General features: G+C 37.4%; 2 protein-coding genes across 3 annotated transcripts; one reads left to right on the top strand and one right to left on the bottom strand.

Moving 5' to 3' along the window:
- Nucleotides 1-88: 88 nt before the first annotated feature.
- LOC127797500 (epimerase family protein SDR39U1 homolog, chloroplastic) lies at nt 89-17,901 on the bottom strand. Of its 2 annotated transcripts, XM_052330467.1 has the most exons (13): nt 17,685-17,896; nt 17,526-17,594; nt 15,890-15,965; nt 14,529-14,588; nt 4,704-4,822; nt 3,957-4,001; nt 3,725-3,803; nt 2,319-2,380; nt 2,113-2,215; nt 1,683-1,743; nt 1,328-1,398; nt 434-573; nt 89-342 (listed from the first exon to the last, which is right to left on the bottom strand). In XM_052330467.1, exons 1-13 carry the CDS (start codon nt 17,760-17,762, stop codon nt 232-234), a joined length of 1,074 nt encoding a protein of 357 aa, XP_052186427.1. In that variant the 5' UTR covers nt 17,763-17,896; the 3' UTR covers nt 89-231. The 2 variants fall into 2 exon arrangements, with proteins under 2 accessions (XP_052186427.1, XP_052186434.1); XM_052330474.1 differs by lacking the exon at nt 4,704-4,822 and having other exon boundaries at nt 14,521-14,588; nt 17,685-17,901.
- Nucleotides 17,864-18,788, top strand: LOC127793642 (30S ribosomal protein S31, mitochondrial). Its single transcript, XM_052324389.1, has 2 exons — nt 17,864-17,880; nt 18,115-18,788. The coding sequence occupies exons 1-2, from the start codon at nt 17,864-17,866 to the stop codon at nt 18,470-18,472; spliced, it is 375 nt and encodes a 124-aa protein (XP_052180349.1). The 3' UTR covers nt 18,473-18,788.
- Nucleotides 18,789-20,505: the final 1,717 nt, after the last annotated feature.

The following is a 20,505-nucleotide window of genomic DNA, read 5'->3' as shown; positions in this document are numbered from 1 at the left end:
GCCACTTGCAATGGCATTTAGCATACACTACAGATAGAAACTATAGCAACTCAGAAACAGGCTCACTAAAAACCAGGGGGAAAAAAAATGGAAGGTCACAAATTAACTGTGTTCAGAGCTTGATTTTTCACTTAAATATGTTGCAGTTCAATCTTACAAGTGACAGAGCGAGTAGCCAGCCTTCTTTACCGAAAGAATAAAGAATATGCAGCATGTTGATGACGTCATACCTCAACTGTCCTGGGACAGAATGGCTCTTAATGCATCTTTCACGTAGGGGTATTGAAATGGGAAACCCAGCTCCTTGGCTCTAACAGGGAGAACCTTTTGGCCTTCCAGTACCTGCATGGAAAAGAATTTGCAAACTGCAAGTGATGATAGGACGAGCAGAACAAATTATATAACCAAACAGAAAACTTTACGAGGCCCTTACCACAGAAGCTCCCTCCCCGAGCACCGCCTTGAGCGCTAAGTCAGGTACAGGCAACCAGGAGGGTCGGCCCATGGCAGATCCCAAATGTTCGCACATCTCCCCCAATCGAACTGGATTAGGTGCAGTTCCGTTGATAACTCCTGATATTTGATCACTTCAACTCAGTTTAAAGGCCACAAATTTTTTTAAAAGGGTTCTTCATTTCTTTTCTGATAGTTGTTACTAAACGAGGATATCCAGTCCAAGGACAAAACACCCAGTTATTATTATAAGAGTGAACATGAGTATTTCAGGTAAGTAAAACAACAAAGTAGCACAAGTATTTCAAGAAAATTGATTCATAAGCGCCAACTTGAAATGAATAAATTCTCAACGGCATAAGCATGGCGATTATGAGTTTGCATGTGATTAAACAACAGCAGACCTCCCACTTATAAAATTTTATAACGAAGATCCCAAAAGAAGATGAATAAAATTAATAAAATTTTATTTCATATCCGTACTTAGATTCTGGAGGACCTGTAGGGTTAAAATCTTTTTCTATGAAAAGAAAATGGTTAGAATGGAAACACGAGATGATTGAGATTTATCACATTTGCTGTTATGGACACGGCCCACAAAGTTCTGCAGTATACACAAAGATAGGTACCAGATAGCAGCAACTCGTAAGGATAAAATAGAATACTAGACTAAAGCCAGGACGACAATATATGCAATTCCAATGAGTGTTTTGTTATTGCTCACCACTGTGTTTTTGCCTACTTTAATATCGCAAAAGAAGTGGGTAGCAATTGAAAGGGCAAATTAAGATTGGCAGCTCTCTGCTGCAATTATGAGTTAGCTGCTCCTTCTCTCAATAGTTGCATAAATTTGATATCAACTGAAAGAATTTACCTTCATAAGATGGATTAGATAAAGCTTCATATATCAGATTCACTATGTCATCCAAATGAATCCATGAAAACCTACACAACCAAGAGAATTGAATTTCAGAAATTGAGCAGTTGAATAATTTTTTCTTACCACGTTAATTTAAACTCAATAAATATAATATCTTTATAAGATTGTAAGAAATCAAAGAAAAATGAGAAAAAAAAAATGACATTTCAAATCCTTTGCTCAACATTGTGTAAATACATCATTGCTTTTGAGATGAAGCAAGCAACTTTTGCTTGCAATACCAACTAATTCTATAGTAGTAGAATAGTTTTTGTAGCAATTCCTAGGAACAGAAATTTAAGGGAAATACCATTGTCTTCCATTGCCCAAGGGTCCACCAGCAAACATCATGAACAAAGGGATCATTTTGGCTGCACAGGCCCAAAGGAAAAAAAACAATCATTTTAGGGAAAACAATAAGGAAAAATTAAGTAACTCTTCATCAAAGCTCCAGAGCATCAGATCCTAACATATAATCTAGCAACAAAAAAAAAAAGTACTAGCAAATTTTGAAGTCACTGCATTAAATGAGAACAGATGAATGCTGCCTAATTTATCTTTGTGTTGTCCCTTGGTTCATTCAGAGAGATATAAGTTTGAATCTATTTCACCCACATGGATCCCTAAATCAAAAATCTTAGCTAGAGATAAACTATGTTTATCCCAATAGAAAGACATCACCAAGAAGTTGTCTGTGCAAGCACAAGTGAAGAAAAATGACCCAGAAGATAAGAACATACCTAGAGCACCTCCATCTTTACCAAGTACCACACCAATGCGAATCAGTGCTAACCTAACATTCTTGTCGACTCTGAGTGCTGTTGCTTCCCATTCTCTACAAACCTGGTAAGAGGTATTTTTGATAGAGTGCAAGACCAGCTGTTTGTCATGCTCTTGAAATAGAATAAAAGTGCAACATTATAATAAATCAATTTTGTTTTTCTACCTCAGCCAAATAATCATCTCCTGATGGACTTCGCTCATCAAATACTTGTGTTTCACTACTGCCTGAGCAATTTACCAAAGCCACAAGAAAAAGTCTAGCATGTCATCTTTGAGAAGGCAAAGGTGTATTCTATTAAAATAAAGATTCAAAGCTACCAGTTGAGGGAAAATATGAAGCCAATGGCAAGAGTACAATACGGTTGAAGGCAAAATAAGCTTTTTAGGGCTTGATTATGGACTTTTGTTCCATTATATTGAACTATTAACTTATATTTTCATTTTTGTTTTTCCCTGCTGTTCCAGACTAATACATGTATGGTGTTCCATGGACACTGACCACCTTATGCACAAGGTTGTTAAAATCGTAAGAGGGTCTTCGACATATAAAATCATAAAATTGAGTGCAATTCAACTTCAAAATCGTAAAATCGTACCCGTAAAATTGAGAGTTTAACAACCATGCTTATGCATTCTTTAAATGCAAGCCTTTTCGGTTTTTTCATTCGAAAAGATAAATAGAATAAAATAAAGGACAGTTTGCTCAATAGTAACAAAAAGTAGGACCTCACCACTTAGGCCAATGTCTGCTACTCTTCATTTTACAAACCTATAGCAGACAATAATAACACATATTTTGCTTATTATTTATACTGCACGGCCTATTAACCTATGCAGAAAAAGTTTTCTTCTCTTACTTATTTGACACGCACAAGTGAAAAGATTTCAAAAACCTTGGGCAGAAAAGTGCCAGTGCCAATATGATATCCTAAACACTTCTCATGCTTCCGCTTCTTGTTTTTCCTTTTAAAAAGATGTGCAAACAAAGCTCACCTACATTCATGAGCTTGGAATGTGTCAGGTTTGCCAATGTCTGTGCCCAAGCTCAAAATAGAATTTACTCTGGGCTGAAAGCTTCTAGCTTTCCTATTCCAAAGATAAGCAATGTTCAAAGATAGCTATCCAAGCCCAAAATAATTAAGATAGAGATGGGTTATTCAGGTTCATCCTGGTTCACTGGCAGGACCATGAAGAACTACTATTGCTCTCAAGGCAATGAGAGTCGGATTTCCTTTCTGGCACAAAGACTATATGCTGAACACAAAAAAGAACAGCTTTCCACTTACTTTGTGGAAACTTGACGAATGTAAAAATACTTGAGAGTAGCACCAAAGACATTTTTCTTTTCCTCTTTTTTCTCCCCAGTTTTCTGAAGCATCCCACCCTTATTAACACAAGTCCTTGTTGCAGGGAAAATTTTTTCAGTTATAGATTTAGTATGCACTCAAAAACAATAATTACCAATTTTAACATGTAAGAAATACAAGCAAAGCAAAATAATGATATTAACAACTAAGTTACTTGACTCTGACAAGAACTTGAGCAGGAAATGATGTTTATAGCACATACCATAATAACCCACTGCTGTTGCACTAACAAGAACTGTAGGCTGAACTTCGTCTTGTGAGTTGTTTATTAAATCTACAACCTTCATAATGAATCAAAATGGTCTGGTAAACAAACTTGTAGAAAGTATTAATAAATATTGCAACTGCAATATAATGACCTTTTTGGATGGAAAAAAAAAATGTTTTTTTCTTTTTGCTGTGTAGTATGAGTGGTAAGGAAAATTGATGATGACCTTTGAGGTCACTCTTATTCTGCTATGCTTGATCTCTTTCTTGATCTGCATTACACAGGAAGTAAATAAATTATCTGGTCTTAAAATAAATATACAAACATTAATCTGTTATGAAATGTTGAAAATGTCAATTGACTTTGATGCATTATAATCTTACTAGTATAAGTAGGGTCCAATTTTTCAGTATTGTAACAACAAAATCCATATTATATTCATGATTTTTCCCTGATCTTGATGGTGGGAAATATTCATTCAACTAACTATAATCTAAAAAATAAAAATTAGTGTACTATAAGTTGCTATCCACATAATTCCTCAATTAAGCAAGATAAATATCATTATTGGAGCAAGTTAATAGACCTAACCTTAGTGTGTAGGCATGCATCTTATTTAACTGAATATCTATGCTTCACAGCTAAATTTACATCTATATGTTCTGCAGTTTCAGGTATTAATCCTGGTAAAGTACTGATTTACAACATATTTGAGAGTATTAAATTTATCAACCTAATGAGCAATACTTCATATCCACCATGAAGATGACACTCAACAGATTCAGATGATTGTTCGTGTAATACAATGCCCAGGAAAAGAACAGCAAACTTAGTGCATGCATGCACAGATCCAAAAATGGAACAATAGTACATGATCAATTTTTTCTTAGATGGAACCCAGCCGCAGCCAAAGCTATCACTAGCATATAACTATAAGGCAAAATCCAGGCAGTCAAAATATTCAAACAGTAACCTCAGGGGACCATCTTGTACTTATGGGCATTCCGGCCAAATTTACAACAGCATTTGAACCTTGAATGAAGTCTTTCCACTCTGGCTCCCCTGCTATCACAATTCCTGGAAAGTCCCTGACTATAATGCAAGGACAAAAAAGCAATACTGAAAAGTGAGAATCAAGCAAAAGAGTCATCTGGAAGAAGAAATGGGTAGTACATGACATGTTTATATGTATGTATATAACATATGTTTATGCATTACCATGAAGATCCATAAAAGATTAAGGACAGGGGCTGAGTGATATAACCTATCGGATAGGAAGATCCATAATAGATGAATGGTGAATGGAGGGCTGAAATTGGGGCCCTGCCAACATGAGAGGAGATAGCCAGAAGGATCAATATTCAGGAGATTCAATGCTGTCTGTGCAGAGACGGATGGAATTATCCTACTATCTACTCACTCAATGCCACCTTGCTGGTTTCTTTTCTGGGCACTACACTCGGATAGGTGGTGCTTCCAGGACATCCAGGGGTGGCTATCTTTCAATCTCAACCCAAAGAAGCTATATTTCTCAAATTCTAAGCTAAGGACCAGCTTCTTGATATTTGCAGCAGTCCTCATGGAGAAAATATGGGAATTTAGGATTCTAGGTCATACAGAAAATAAGGTTGTGGCCATTGGGAGGTTGTTGAGGGAGATGGAAGACAACTGGAAGGAGCACTTGGAATTGGCAGGCCAGAAAGGAAAGAACATCTCCAGGAGTAGGAACCTCCCTCTTTACCAACCCCTACCAGGACAAGACCATATAATGGAAGCTTCAAGATCAACACTAATGCAACCTTCCTGGAAGAAACTGCTTATGGGGATATAATTGCTAGAGATGACAAAGGAGTTCGGTTGCTTGGATGAGCACTAAAGGTTCAGCCAATGTCCCCTTTGCTTGCTGAAGCTTTAATGGTCAATGTAATACCCTATATTTGGTAGTGTTAAGTAAGTTCAAGGAACTGGGAATCGGTTTTAAGGATTTAGCTAATTAATTGCCGAATCAATAGAAGGGAGTACCTCGAGACGTAAATATTTGAGAAAGTAGGACATTTCAAAGGGTTATGAAGGTCTTGAGGGAGAAGTTTAGTTTATGAGTCGGGGCAAAATCAAAATTTTTGAAGTTCGAGTCAAAGTGTAATTTACCTAAAAACCTGGGGTATTAGCGTAATTAACCCTTTTTCTAGGGGCGTAAAGAAATTTTAGGATAGCCCGGGGATCAAGTCGCAAGGGGTCTAAGTGCAATTATCCGAAAAGTTCGGGTCAAAGTGTAATTCTTGAAACCCCGTAACTAGACCATTGGAGCAGCGAACTGAACCAATTAACCATTAGAATGATTAGAGAAGATTTTAGAAGATTTGGAATTGATTGGAGAAAATCTTAGAAGATTTGGATTGATTGGAGAAGATTTTAGAAGATATGCAATGATTATAAAAGATTATGGAAGATTTGAGGAAATCTTAAAATGATTAGAATATCTGAGAAGATTTGGGAAGATCTTAAATGATTGGAATATCTTAGAAAATTTGAAAAGATTTGAAATGATTAAGAAATATTATAGTATAATATATAACATATTTGGTGGCCAAGTTTCAAGGCCTATAAATAGGAGGCACCATTTGGAGAAGTTGAAGAAGGAATGGAGAAAGAAGAAAGATTGGTGAACCATGGGAAGCTAAGTGGAAGGGAATTCAATGGGAAAAATTAGAAGAAAAAGTAGACAACATATGTCAACGGGTGAGCAAAAAGCTTGGAATCTTCTATTAAAAGGCAAGTTCTCTCCTTTTATTCTTGTTAATGCAAACTCCTAACCCTTTCTTTATATTTTTTAATCCCTACGCAAGTCTTCGTTGTTTTTCATATTTTATTCCCTCATTTACCATGATTCTGTTCCACTCATTAATTACGTAAATATGCATGGTAACCACTTTAAAATATGTGAGTGGTTGTTGAGTTTGTAGACGGCGGGCTTAAACTAAATATGTGACTCCTGGTGATATTTATTTCTAACCGCCACGGGGTTTTGTATTGCTCCTACTTCTTTGAGAATGATGTCGAATCGATGTGGGGCTAGGTTCTTAAAGAATCAGGGAGACTCGATGTGGTTATGGCAACACTGGTATATCCGCATGGTTGTCCTATAGGGCTATGGCGGTCAAATGACCAGCCTCTGTCTAATCTTCAATATTATCAAATATTCTGGGTCAATTAATAATGTGAGTAACGATAGGCGTTACCCCTAATCTTGTAAGTAAAGTGGTACAAATACTTACGCCAAATAGGGGTTCATATCTTGACCCCGAATCATATGAAATAACATGTCGACCTACAAATGTTCGCCTGGAGCCTTATGCCATAAATGTGTTGGGAACGTAAAAATATGGGTTCAATGACAGTGATTTGCATAACGTGAAACATGTGGGTTTTTGTCTTGAACTACCTGAATAAATATTCCATAACAATTGTGTAAAGACGTTTTCATATACATGGTGGTGTGAGTTGCATATGATCATGCATGACATTGTATATATGTTTATCAAGTGAGGTTTATAATGGGTATTTGTTCCCTTAGCCTTTGAGCGAGGGCACTCCTATCGCTGTGCCGATGACGTCCGAGCAAGATAGGCATGTGTTGCCATGCCAAAGAGGGTGACGTATGGTTAATGAGTATTATGGGTTATGATATTGTTGAGCATATTGATAGGTGTGAGCCTAAGGACTATTTGTATTTTATTGAGCATGTTCATGTGCATGTGTTGCATAGTGACGTGAAACCTTTCATGGGGGTACATGATAAAAAGGACAATGTGAACGTGAACGTGCATGTCAGTGCACGGTATACAATATGTGTTGGAGAGAGAGTCCTAGCTTATGAAGAAGTCACGGAAGCAGATAAGAAACTGATGCACAATAGATAAGCCTCCAGCAAATCAAAGAAAGGAGATAAAGATGCAGCTAGATAAGTTCCTAAAATCCAAGAAAAATAATAGGAGTAGATAGAAGTTTTCTTATCTTATTTTTCTGTTGTATACTAGCTCTTAAATTCTAGGATTAGATTACATAGAAACTTGTATAAATACGTTTCCTATCTATTGAATCAATTGAAGCGAGTTCATTGATCAAAACTCGGCTTAAGTTCGGGGTTCCCTACTCTAGGGACCGAATTTGTTCAAGGTATCAGAGCTTGATTTTTTATAATTGAGTATCTCGATCAAGATGGCTAGCCCTAATCCAGCAGCCATTCCTGCGACTGAGGAATCTGCTCTCGGATCAGCGTCCCAACAGTCGAGTATGCAGCCTACCATTATTCCCGCCAGCACCCTCTCCATGGATAGCCAAACTCTGCAAATCACACAACACAAGCTAAATGGTAGGAATTTCAGGGAGTGGTCTTAATCCGTGACTTTGGTGATTAAGGGCAAAGGAAAGTTTGGCTACCTCATTGGAACTGTTCCAACACCTCAAGAAGAATCTGGAGATTACCAGCGATGGGAAGTAGAGAACTCTATTCTCATGGCATGGCTAATCAACTTGATGGAAGAAAAGATAGGCCAAACCTATCTGTTTTACAAGACTGCAAGGGAAGTATGGTATGCAGTCCATGAACTATATTCTGATCTTGAGAATACTACTCAATGTTTTGAGATTAGAGTAGCCATTCAGACTACAAAACAGAGTGGACTCTCTGTTACTGAATACAACAACAATTTATTAGAGTTGTGGCAAGAGATGGATCTATACTATGATCCAAAGTGGGAATGCTCAAGTGACAGCCAGAAATATAACAAGATATAGGAAAAAGAGAGAGTTTTCGACTTTCTCCAAGGCCTCAATTCGGACTTGGATGAGATTCAGGGACGCCTCTTAGGCATTAAGCCATTGCCAACACTTAGAGAAGCATTCGCGAAGTTAGACGTGAGGAGAGCAGGAGGAGAGTCATGCTTGTTTCAGCAGAACCCAACACTGGATCTGCCCTTGCTGCAACAAGAAAAGAAGAAAATCTGATGGTTAAACAGTGGTGTGAACACTGTAATAAGCCCTACCACACAAAAAGCAACTGCTGGAAACTTCATGGGAAGCCACCACATTGGCAACCAAGAAATAAGAAGGAGAAGGAGAAGGAAAGACCAGCCTACACTGCTACAAGTATACCTGCAACTGCAAGTGCTCTAATAACAAAAGAGGTATGGGATTAAATCTAACAGCAGATTAGGTAGATTTCTTGCAGAAATTACTGAATGGTGCACATATTCCAAAGGAATTAGATGGACCAGCAGCAGCTACTCCAACACCATCTTTGACCCAAAGAGGTAACTCAGTTTTTTTCCTTAACTACTAAAGGGATAAGCAACGGCAGCTGGGTTGTGGATATAGGAGCATCCGATCATATGACCGGATCCATGGCTGCGTTTGAAAATTTTTAGTTGGAAAATAGGGATCTAACTATGTTAATGGCAGATGGAACAATATCTTCAGTTAAGGGAAAAGGAAAAGTGTGTGTGGCTGGTTTAGTACTTGAATCTGTCTTATATGTGCCAAATTTAAAGTGTAGCTTGTTATCTGTGAGTAAACTCACTAATGACCTGAATTGTATCTGTGACATTCTCCTCCTCGCATTGTGTTTTTCAGGATCGGTCCATGGGGAAGATGATTCGCAGTGCTGAGGAGAAGGATGGGCTCTATTGGGTATTGGACAACAAGGCTTTTCTTAGTCAGTTGACTCGTAGTCTTTCTTTTTCGGTTAGTTTGAATTCAGAAATTTTGTTATGGCATAAACGTCTTGGTCATCCTAATTTTCAGTATTTGAAACATTTGTTCCCTGATTTATTCATCATTAAAGCTAATTTGGAGCTCAAGTGTGACCATTGCATTCTTGCCAAACAAACTCACAGTTCCTATTCTCAAAAAGCATATAATCCTTCCAAACCATTTCATTTGATCCATAGTGATATATGGGGTCCAGCTAGGGTTTCAAACTTGAATGGTACCAGATGGTTTGTGACCTTCATTGATGATCACACAAGGGTATGTTGGGTGTATCTAATGAAAGAAAAATCTGAGGTATGTGCGATCTTTCAGAATTTCCATAAGCTTGTTCTAAACGTATTTCAGTCCTCTATTTGCATCCTTAGGACTGATAATGGCCTGAGAATATTTCTCTTACCCATTTACCTAATACCTCACTACGAATGGAATATTTCATCAAAGCACATGTCCCTACACTCCCCAACAAAATGGGGTAGCTGAGAGAAAAAACTGTCATTTACTTAAAGTGGCTAGATCCTTGATGTTCACAAGTTCACTCCTAATAGGTATTGGAGGGAGGCAATTCTAATAGCCGCTTACTTGATTAATAGGTTCCCAACCAAAGTTCAAAAATACCAAACACCCTTGAACAACTTGATGACTACTTTTCCTTATGTTCGGATTCTCAATACTCTTACCCCAAAGGTGTTTGGATGTGTGGTCTATGTCTATCAAACCAGCCCAAATCGTCACAAACTAGAACCAAAGTCATTCAAGTGTATTTTCATTTGTTACTCTCCTACCCAAAAAGGATATAAGTGTTATTGTCCTACATCACAAAAATTCTTTGTTTCTTGTGATGTAATATTTGATGAAACAGTTTTTTATCACACTAGTACTGCATCAGCAGTGGAAGAAAGCCATTGGGATCCCACAATTTCAATGCCTATCACACTGCCTATGTCTCCCACTACTACTTGTGAAAATCCTACAGCTGTTTGTTCACAGCCTGCAACAATTGAACCCAGCAATATTCAACCATCAGCTGCTACAAGCCCAATATCTGATCACAGCCCAGATGAACTAGGGGAGACTGACCTAAGGGAAGGATTGAGTCCAGAAAAACCACTTAAAGTGTACTCAAGAAAGCCAAACAATCCTGCTCCTCAAATCATCCAGTTGTTGGAACCTGAGATCGGTCCAGAAAATGAGGGAAAAAATACAGCAGCTAGCGGTGATCTGGACCTACCTATTGCAGTCAGAAAAGGAGTAAGATCTTGTGTGAAATATCCCATATCAAATTATCTAAATTACTCTAAATTATCCCCACAGTTCAGGGCATTCATTGTAACTATGGATGAAGCTTTTATTCCCGGCAATATACATGAAACTTTGGATGATACAAACTGGAAGAATGCTGTGATGGAAGAAATGAAGGCTTTGGACAGCAACAATACATGGGAACTGGTGGACAGACCAAAGAATAAAAAGATTGTAGGCTACAAATGGGTATTTACTGTCAAATATAAATCAAATGGGAGTATAGATCGTTATAAAGCCAGGTTGGTAGTCCAAGGGTACTCTCAAATCTAGGAATAGATTATGAAGAGACATTTGCTCCAGTTGCAAAGTTAAATTCCATTAGAGTACTTCTATCCATTGCTGTTAATTTAGATTGGGAGTTATTTCAGTTCGACATTAAGAGTGCTTTTCTAAATGGAGAGCTGGAAGAAGAGGTATATATGAAGATTCCACCTGGGTTTGAAAACAAAGAAAGAATTGGGAAGGTATGCAAGCTACACAAATCTCTCTACGGTTTGAAACAATCCCCTAGAGCATGGTTTAAAAGGTTTAACTCAACCTTAACCAAATTTGGTTACAAGCAAGGTGAGGCCGACCATACTCTATTTATTAAACACTCAAATGGAAAAAGGTGCATATTGATTGTGTACGTTGATGATATAGTTGTTACAGGGGATGATACTAATGAAATTGCAGCTCTAAAACTAAGGACTGAAAGAAGAGTTTGTGGTAAAAGACTTGGGAAATATGAAGTATTTTTTGGGAATGGAAGTAGCAAGAAGTAAGGAAGGTATTGAAATATCTCAACGAAAATATACTCTTGATGTTCTAAAAGATACAGGAATGCTTGCATGCAAACCAAGACAAACTCCATTTGAGAGGAATTGGAAGTATATGAAGAAGGATGATGATCCACCAGTAGACAAAGAAAGGTATCAAAGGTTAGTTGGGAGATTGATTTATCTGTCTTTAACACGCTCAGATATAGCCTATTCAGTAAGCATCATAAGTCAATTTATCCATGCCCCAACTCAACAACATTTGAAAGCCGTATACCACATTTTGGGATACCTAAAGGGCACACCAGGTAAGAGACTGTTGTTTAGGAAGACTGATGAAAGAGGGGCAGAAGGATTTTCTAATGCAGATTGGATAGGATCAGTGGCTGATAGTCGATCTACATCAGGTTTTTGTACAAAGCTATGGGGTAACTTAGTCACGTGGAGAAGTAAAAAACAGTCCGTTATAGCAAGAAGCAGTGCTGAAGCAGAATTTAGGGCGATTGCCCAAGGAGTTTGCGAATTAATTTGGGTGGCCAGATTGATGGAAGATCTACAAATGCCGCTAACCAAACCAACATGACTCTACAGTGATAGCAAGTCAGCCATAAGCATCGTTAACAACCCCGTACAGCATGATAGAATGAAACATGTTAGAATTTATCGACATTTCATCCAAAGAGAAATAGAAGATGGAGGAATAAAATTTACCTATATTCCTACAGCAGACCAAGACGCAGATATATTAACTAAATCCATGGCCAGACCAGGTTTTGAAACTCTCATCAACAAGCTAGGAATGAGAGATATCTATTCCTTAGCTTGAGGGGGGGGTGTTGGAGAGAGAGTCCTAGCTTATGAAGAAGTCACGGAAGCAGATAAGAAGCTGATGCACAACAGATAAGCCTCCAACAGATCAAAGAAAGGAGATAAAGATGGAGCTAGATAAGTTCCTAAAATCCAGGAAAAATAATAGGAGTAGATTACATAGCAACTTGTATAAATAGGTTTCCTATCTATTGAATCAATTGAAGCGAGTTCATTGATCAAAACTCAGCTTAAGTTCGGGGTTCCCTACTCTAGGGACCGAATTTGTTCAATATGAATTTGGCCCAAATGGCCATTTGCATAATTATGAATACATGCCATACAAACATGTGGAACCTGACATAGGCATATAATGTAAAGCATAATGAATATATACAATAACTTGTGACATGACGTGGGAACGAATGTGGGAAGCCTTGTTAATGTTAGTCGTGGTGATTCCTTCAAGATACAATTTCCTATGATGCCCCTTTATTTCAGATATGCTTACTGAGCCTTGTGGCTTACTTTGTTTTTAACATCATTCCAGATTAAGAAAGGGGAAGTTCGAGGTTGAGTTTAGTGGTGTCAAATCCTTGTCGATAGCTATGTGTACGGGGCTCTCCCGACCGAAAAGATCCTTGTAGGTGAGTGTGGACAGGGGCTCATATGGGGTTTTTTGTTAGATTTGATTGGTTGATGCTATGATGTGTAGGTAAGAGCTCATGAAATGTGTAATTTTAATTAATTTGCTTCCGCTGTTGCAAATAAAAATTGAGGTGAAAATCTAGGTCGTTACAGTCAGGGTCCCAGGGAGGCTTTAAACATAGTAGAGAGGCAATCGTGGATTGCCATAGAGGAGGAGACTGTTCCTCTTAGCTTGTGTTCCCAAGTTTCAGATCAGTACTCCCCTCCACAATGGATTATGCAAACTTTGATCCAAGACATAAGGTCAGACTTTCAGAAGAACAGAGAGTGGCACTTGCTTTATGTGAACAGAGTGGCTAACACTTGGACAAAGGCAGTCAAGCATCAGGTCAATTTAAGAGTGGATCAGCTGCCTATCACTGTGGAAGAGCAATGTAGAGAAGATCAAAGACAGAGCTCCCCTGTGCTTTCTGTATATAATTTTTTTGACCTCTCATCATCTCGGATAGTAGATTATTTTGAGGAAGCAGCCTCTGACGCAGAAGCCTTTTGTGCCTGCTCCAGTAACAGGTTTGCTTCCTTTAGTTTTTTTTTTTTGGTTGGGGGTGGGGGGCAGTGATAATTATAGAAACCTACCTAATGTTTAACATAATATTTACTTTCTATTAACTTACTGTGATGTACTAGGTCCATTTTAAATCTACCAAAGACATACCTAAGCTCTAGATCTCCATGAAAGAAAATTCTGAAAAAATAGTCAACATACTTTCCAAAGGTAGAGAAAAGTATTGGCGAAGTTCCAAGTTCAAAAAAAAAAATAATTTGAAGGGTTTTGGTTATGAAAAAGTCCACTATGAGGGATAGTTTTAAATACCTAAAACCCCTCAAATGATTTTTTTGGATTTGGAACTTTGTCAACATTTTTCTCTACCTTTGGAAAGTGTGTTGAATATTTTCCTCCATGAAGATTTAGACTTTTGGTAGGTCTTTGTTAGATTGAAAATGGTCCAAGTAGGTTCTATAAGGTTACATTAAGTTTGAATATTATGACAAACTATGGATAGGTTTCTATAATTATCTGTGTTATTCTTGTCTAGTGAACTGATACTTCATAAAAAAGAAAACATAAAAGAGTTTGAAACTCCCTAACATAAATTAACAAACTAATTTCTTTATGTGATGTAACAGATTTTGAAACTTTCAAAAATAAATTAACAAAGTGATTTCTTTGTGCGATGGAAATGAGTTTGCAACTTTCCAATACTAATTAACAAAATAATTTCTTTATGTGATGGAACTTCAGAAGCACAGTCCAAAGCAAGAAAATGAAAACCAAAGGAAATTTATTTATTAATGAAAGAAAATGGTGAAGGCCAACAACATATGCAAATTTATTTATTAATGAAAGAAAATGGTGAGAACAAGAATATCATTGCCACTTATCTAACAGTATCATGTGCTGACATATTGTAGAAATTTAGGAAGACAAATAAAAGTAACCATTACCTTCTTACCCGGAAAAATTAACTGAGCTTTAGACTTGGATCGTGTCAAGACACGAATTCTATGATTATCTGCATCCAAAAGAAAGATAATAAAAGAGAACACTCAACCAATCTGACCCATTAATACCACACTGAAGTTTAATGTGTGTGTTTCCATGCATGTGTGAATGCAAGGAGCAGCCAAGTTTCACAAAAAGATACATGTAAATCAAATATAGCAATCTCATATACAGTATTTTTCAAAAAGAAAAAGAAAGAAGCAATATCATATGCAGTGAATAATGGGATATACTAACGATGGCTATATACTAGAAAGGGATGAATACCTATAGCTTCAATCACTAACTCATATGGTATTAGCAAAACATGAACACAACTTTAGAGAACATAAAGCAAACCATAAACACAACTGTAGAGAACGCCAAAAGCAAACTGTCAACTACAACACGGGTTAATCCAGGCAAAATCCATGGTGTGGTGAAGATTCATTCCAAGGACCTTCCTTCTATTTTTCAACTTATATATGGTGAAGAGGCTACCTTATCATTTTACACAAGAAACATGTTTTAAGGTGTTAAACATAGGAAGAAAGTGTAACACTAGAAATAGAGGAATCTATTTTACAGAAAAGCAAATTATTTGTGCTAGTTTCCCTCAAGGAAGCAATTTGAGTTCAAAATATTTCAGGAACCTTGAAGCAATTTTTTCATACTGCTGCTCATGAGAAGATCTTGACTATTAACAATCTGATTGGCAGAAAGCAAATGATTATAATTTGGCATTGCTCTTGCAAGTAAAATGGGGAGAACGTATTTGACCTTCTCATTTTAAGAAGTTTGGGGTAACAGTTTATGTTGGTTGCAGATGTCTTGGATAGCTTCAGAAAGCCCAAATAATACTGCAAGATCCTTTGCGAAGACCTCCTCATGGCCCTTCACGTTTTATGTGGACTCTTTGGGCAAAAGAAATAGGATGACACAACAGGGAGTTAAGGAGTAGATGTACAGACTGAAGATCTCTTTTTTTGGTTATTTTAAGTGGTCATTCTTCAGCAAGGGTGTTCTATTATCTTGATCAATATTTAGACTTTGTGGATGTGGTGAGATGCGAGAAATCTAGGGCCAATTTTTGAATCTTTACTTTTACAGGCCTCCATTTTGATTAATTATTTGATACCTATAGCAGTTTTGGGCATTGTAGGCCTTGTACATAGGTAGCATTCTCTTTTGATGCTCCTCTAGTAAATTTATTTATCAGAAGAAAAAGAAAAGGTAATTTATTTATTTGAGAAATTAACTTGAGATACAAATTAACCAAATTTCATGAATCCTATAAAAAACAGAAACAGTTGTACTATAAATAATCAGAACCTGCATGCAGCCTCTGCACCAGTCTTCTACCTATAAAACCCGTAGCTCCAGTTACAGAGACAGTCATCTGATTTTTCTGAAGAAAAAAATTAAATTCCCAAGTAACTAAATCCATGCAATACAAGTATGACAAACAAGAAATTAACATGCAAACACAATACTTGGACAAAAATATGGTAGTAGTAATAATCATAATAGCAAACACAACCACGGTGTTGGCAAAACAAATGCTTCCCACTTGCTTGACAAAGAAAAGATGTGGGAGAAACTGAGAATTTGTAATGCAATTGAGTTGATGTCTATCCTACAAACTGTAAGAAATTTGGAAGCAGGTAACCATATCTATAAAGTCTTCCTAAGTTGGCATTGTCCATAAGGATGCTCCTTTCCTGACTTCAGTCTTGGCAACTGCACATTTTTGGTTGATTAGTTTCATCTGGCTAGTTTCCCTTTTCATTTTTGGTATTGCATTGGCATGGTCATGTGGTTAACTGCTTATTCGAGTTTGAATTTCCCCTTTGGTGCTTTCCTTAATGATGAGTGCCCTTTCATATCTGGCAACTGCTTGAAAACTGATTTATAACTGCTCAACAAGATACATTGATGAATTTTGCCATATGACCTGCCTGGCTAGGCTCATTTGTTTTAGCCCAGACCACAGCCAAAAAGGATGCTAGTACCTTAGATCACATTTTCTTTTCAACCCTGGCCTAATGTTATTATAGGTTCTATCCACATAATGTTAATTTCGACAAGTACTAGCTACAGGAATGGTCATGACAACTGAGAAGATGATTGTACGCAGGAGAGAAACATAAGAATAGTTATAGCTTATTGGTGTTAATTCGGAAAGCTGTAAAATGTTCCCTACAATGGAAGAGTCGGTGAATTAAAAAGTTTATGGATATAGTTTACACTAAAAAAATGGTTATTCTCTTTTCTCTGTCTACAATGTTAAAGGCAGTAATAATGAGACAAGAAAGTCAAATTACAGTAACAGCTACAGGGAGAGGTTCACATCGAAATCATTCAGTCTTGCTCAGCTGGTCCTCATGACCCATTTGAAAGGATGTCTGCATCGTTACACGGTCTATCTGACTATCTCTACTAGTGAATGGCAAAATAACATGGATGAAGTCGTAATTTATCTAATGGCCAGCCTGAATTTGGATGTTTTTCATTCCACCTAACCATAAAAATCAAACCACAAACCCTTCAAGCCTTATTTCATGCCACGTAATATGAGCACCATCGTCATACACAAATCTGACATAATTGCTTTGTCCAAAACAACTTTCAAGAATGATGCTGAACAACAAAGTTTGATTTTGAAGAAGCACCAACATTATGCTACAACTGAATATTTGCTGACAAGAGAATGAAGAGATGCATCCTGAACAGTTATCTCTGGATACAGCAACGCAAAGCCAATTTCCAACCACGTTTTCGAGTCAAATTTCTATAAAGCCAACTAAGCCGTTATATTTATTGTCCAATTCTGTAATCATAGAATATGCCGATCCAATTAGAAGGAGTTCGAACTTATACTATCATCCATCAAATATCCAAAATAAACACACGTAAATGCATTATCCTGAGGAACCAAAACAAAAATTTGCGGAGAGGAAAGCTTTACTTTTCCTGATGGATCAGAGGCGGTCTCTTTGCCGAGGCAGCAAATCCTAAATCTCTTGCCATCGCAACTCTATACAACAAAAACGACACGAAATTCAAACGGTAGCCGGGAATGCATAACTATGGAGAGAGAGAGAGAGAGAGAGAGAGAGAGACTGACAGAGAATGGATGAGGAATGTGAAGAGAGGGAGAGACGGAGTTGGACCAAGCAAGAGAAGTAGCTCGGCAGAGCTCCATCGGAACCGCTTTTCCTCACAGATAGCGCGCTTCGAGCTTTCTCTGCTACTACTACTCGTGTTTTACGTTTTATCGCTCCAAACAGTTGCCGATTGGTTCTTATGAACAACTTCTTCGTGTTCCATTGCAAGCCACGACCATCCCATCCATGCCCAATTATCCATTGCCTTTTCTTTTGATGATTTTTATTATTATTATTATTTTCGAACATTTCATTCTAAAATAAAGTGTGAATTTACTTATAAACAAAAATAACTATAATTTTTTACCGGAAAATGAAAAGCCTAAGAAGATGTTAAATTTAATCTAAGCTCAAAGTAAGGGCTGGGCCGTGACGTGGAAAGCCCTAAAGTACTGTAACGCCAGAGAAGCGCTTCATCTACCTGTCTCTGGTTCTGTGTGGGGGAAGAGACGTGGCGATGATGCAGTGGTGCGGCGCAGCGGCGAGGAGGGTGATGATAGAGCGGCCGCCGGCGGCTGCCGCGTTTTCGTCTCTCTCCCCATCGACAGGGGCGACGATTTCTTCGCCGGCAGTGGCAGTGGTTCCCGTTCTGTGCGGACGAGGGGACAAGAGGACGAAGAAAGGGAAGAGATTCAAGGGATCGTACGGAAACGCGAGGCCCAAGAAGGAGAAGAAGATCGAGCGTATCAAGGACAAGGTAGAAGTCCCCAGGTCCACTCCTTGGCCTCTCCCTTTCAAGCTCATCTGAATGCTTTTTCCGTTGATTCTCTGAACCTTGAGAGCTAAACTGTTTCTGAGTTGAAATCAGATTGTAAACACTTTTATGAATTACCAAGATTATTACCTGGCTAGGACTTGAAATTAGTATGTTTGTTGAACTTTATTGAGCTCCAGCAACTAATTACTGAGAAAGAATCAAATTGGGATGTTAGAGTTTACTCGGCAAAATTGAAGTAAGTGTGACCTGCTATTGTATCTAGAAATAGCACTTGCATCCGTATCTCTGGATCATTATAGTATTTGGCAAGCATGTTCCTTGATATTAATTGCGGTTGATCAAACAATATCTCTTATTCTTTCCTTCACCAGTGGCATATTCTACTTTTTATTATTGTCTTGATTGGCCTTAGTTTTTTCTTTTCAAGTATCTTCCAACTCTTTCAATTTGGATAACCTTAACTACTAGCTTGCTTGTTGTTTATTAACATATCAAACTTTCCTTGGGAGAGATGTAATTCTATATATTTTTGTTTTAGAACTTTCTCTCAATATTTTCTTGTGGCCTCTTAATTTTTTTGGAGTAAAATATTTTGATCATTCTCAGTGCATGAAACTGTAGCTACTCTGTATGGTATGTTTATATGTATGTTTGGAAAACTAGTGTTTGGGTTAATAAATTTGAGCAACATTATAAACATTGAAACAACACAGCCAGAAAGAGCAATAGAAAACGTTGTAGTTGTTATTGGTGTTGCTACAAGTATAGATTTTTGTTTCCATCTTGTGTCCTTCCTTTGCTTTAACATGTGTAACAAATCTAGTGCTAAATGCCTAAATCTGCAACTAATGCTAACATATAATAATGAAATAAAATCAAACCAAAGGCAATTGAGATGACCCCACTTCAGAACACAGAATGATTTTATCATTTGGCTTTGGGTCCACTCTAACCAAGTAAATCCAGTGTGAATCACCTATGGAGCATCAAGATTGGGATACCACTGTCCTTACTGATTGCCCTCTGTCACTTCTTGGTCATCATTTATCTTGGTCAGAGTTTTATAAGAAGCCCGTGATGATTACTAAATCCACGAACAAAATAGCAAGTGAATGCTTAATGTTCCCCCTTCCTCTTGGAATCTTGAAGGGAAAACATTTTAAAGAACAAACTTACTAGAACAACTTAGATTAAGTATTAATCATCATCAACTACACCTTATTCTATCAAGTTAGAATGGGTGGCATGCCCCCAGGATACAGGTCAAGTGGGTGGACCATGATAAGCTAGCATTCGTATCAGTAGGTCATGAGTTCGACTTATTACCCTGCCCAATGAAGTAAAGTCTTTATCTGTGATTTATCTCATCTACTGAAATCAAGAGCTCGAGCGGCGAAGGTCCGCGCATGGGCGGTAATCCCAAGTTAGGATTGGTGGCATGACATTTTTTAATGTCAATTGACTTCTAAAGTAACAATGGCAATAGAAATATTTGCAAACGAATTTAAACATCCTATGAACGCATATTCACTTGGACTTTCTTGTTTTGATTTCCACTACTTTATGCTTGAGGTTTGGTTTGCTTTAGTATAGTTTTTCAATCCAGGTGTCCTAGCTGCAACTGAATGTTTACATTGAATGTGGAATACATTATGCTTCTAGTATGAATTTGCAGTAATCTGTACTTCAGAAATAATTTGAATGCTAAATTGTTTTCCAAGTTGTAGACGGGTCAAGGTTTGGTTTCATTTGAAATAGTGTATTGTTTGAGCTGTGAAGCTCTCAAAGCAAATGCTAGTCCAATTGAAATTATTGCATTAATATGACTGATGTTCCCAATTACGAACACTATTGTTTTGCTTTTACACAAAACAAACAGTATAATAATATGTCAAAGCCTTAATCTCGGTACGTGGAGTTGCCTACATAAATTCTAATTAGTCAATCATTTTTAATTATGGTCTTATATTTGTGAGGTCATTATAACTTATCATACTTAAGAGTCCCCTCTCTAGTTTTTCTTGATTTTCATCTATATCCTTTGTTAAATATTAATTCTATTC

Source organism: Diospyros lotus, chromosome 1 (genome assembly GCF_014633365.1).
Source record: "Diospyros lotus cultivar Yz01 chromosome 1, ASM1463336v1, whole genome shotgun sequence".
NCBI classification, from domain to species: Eukaryota; Viridiplantae; Streptophyta; class Magnoliopsida; order Ericales; family Ebenaceae; genus Diospyros; species Diospyros lotus.
This window is presented reverse-complemented; position numbering and strand designations above follow the sequence as displayed.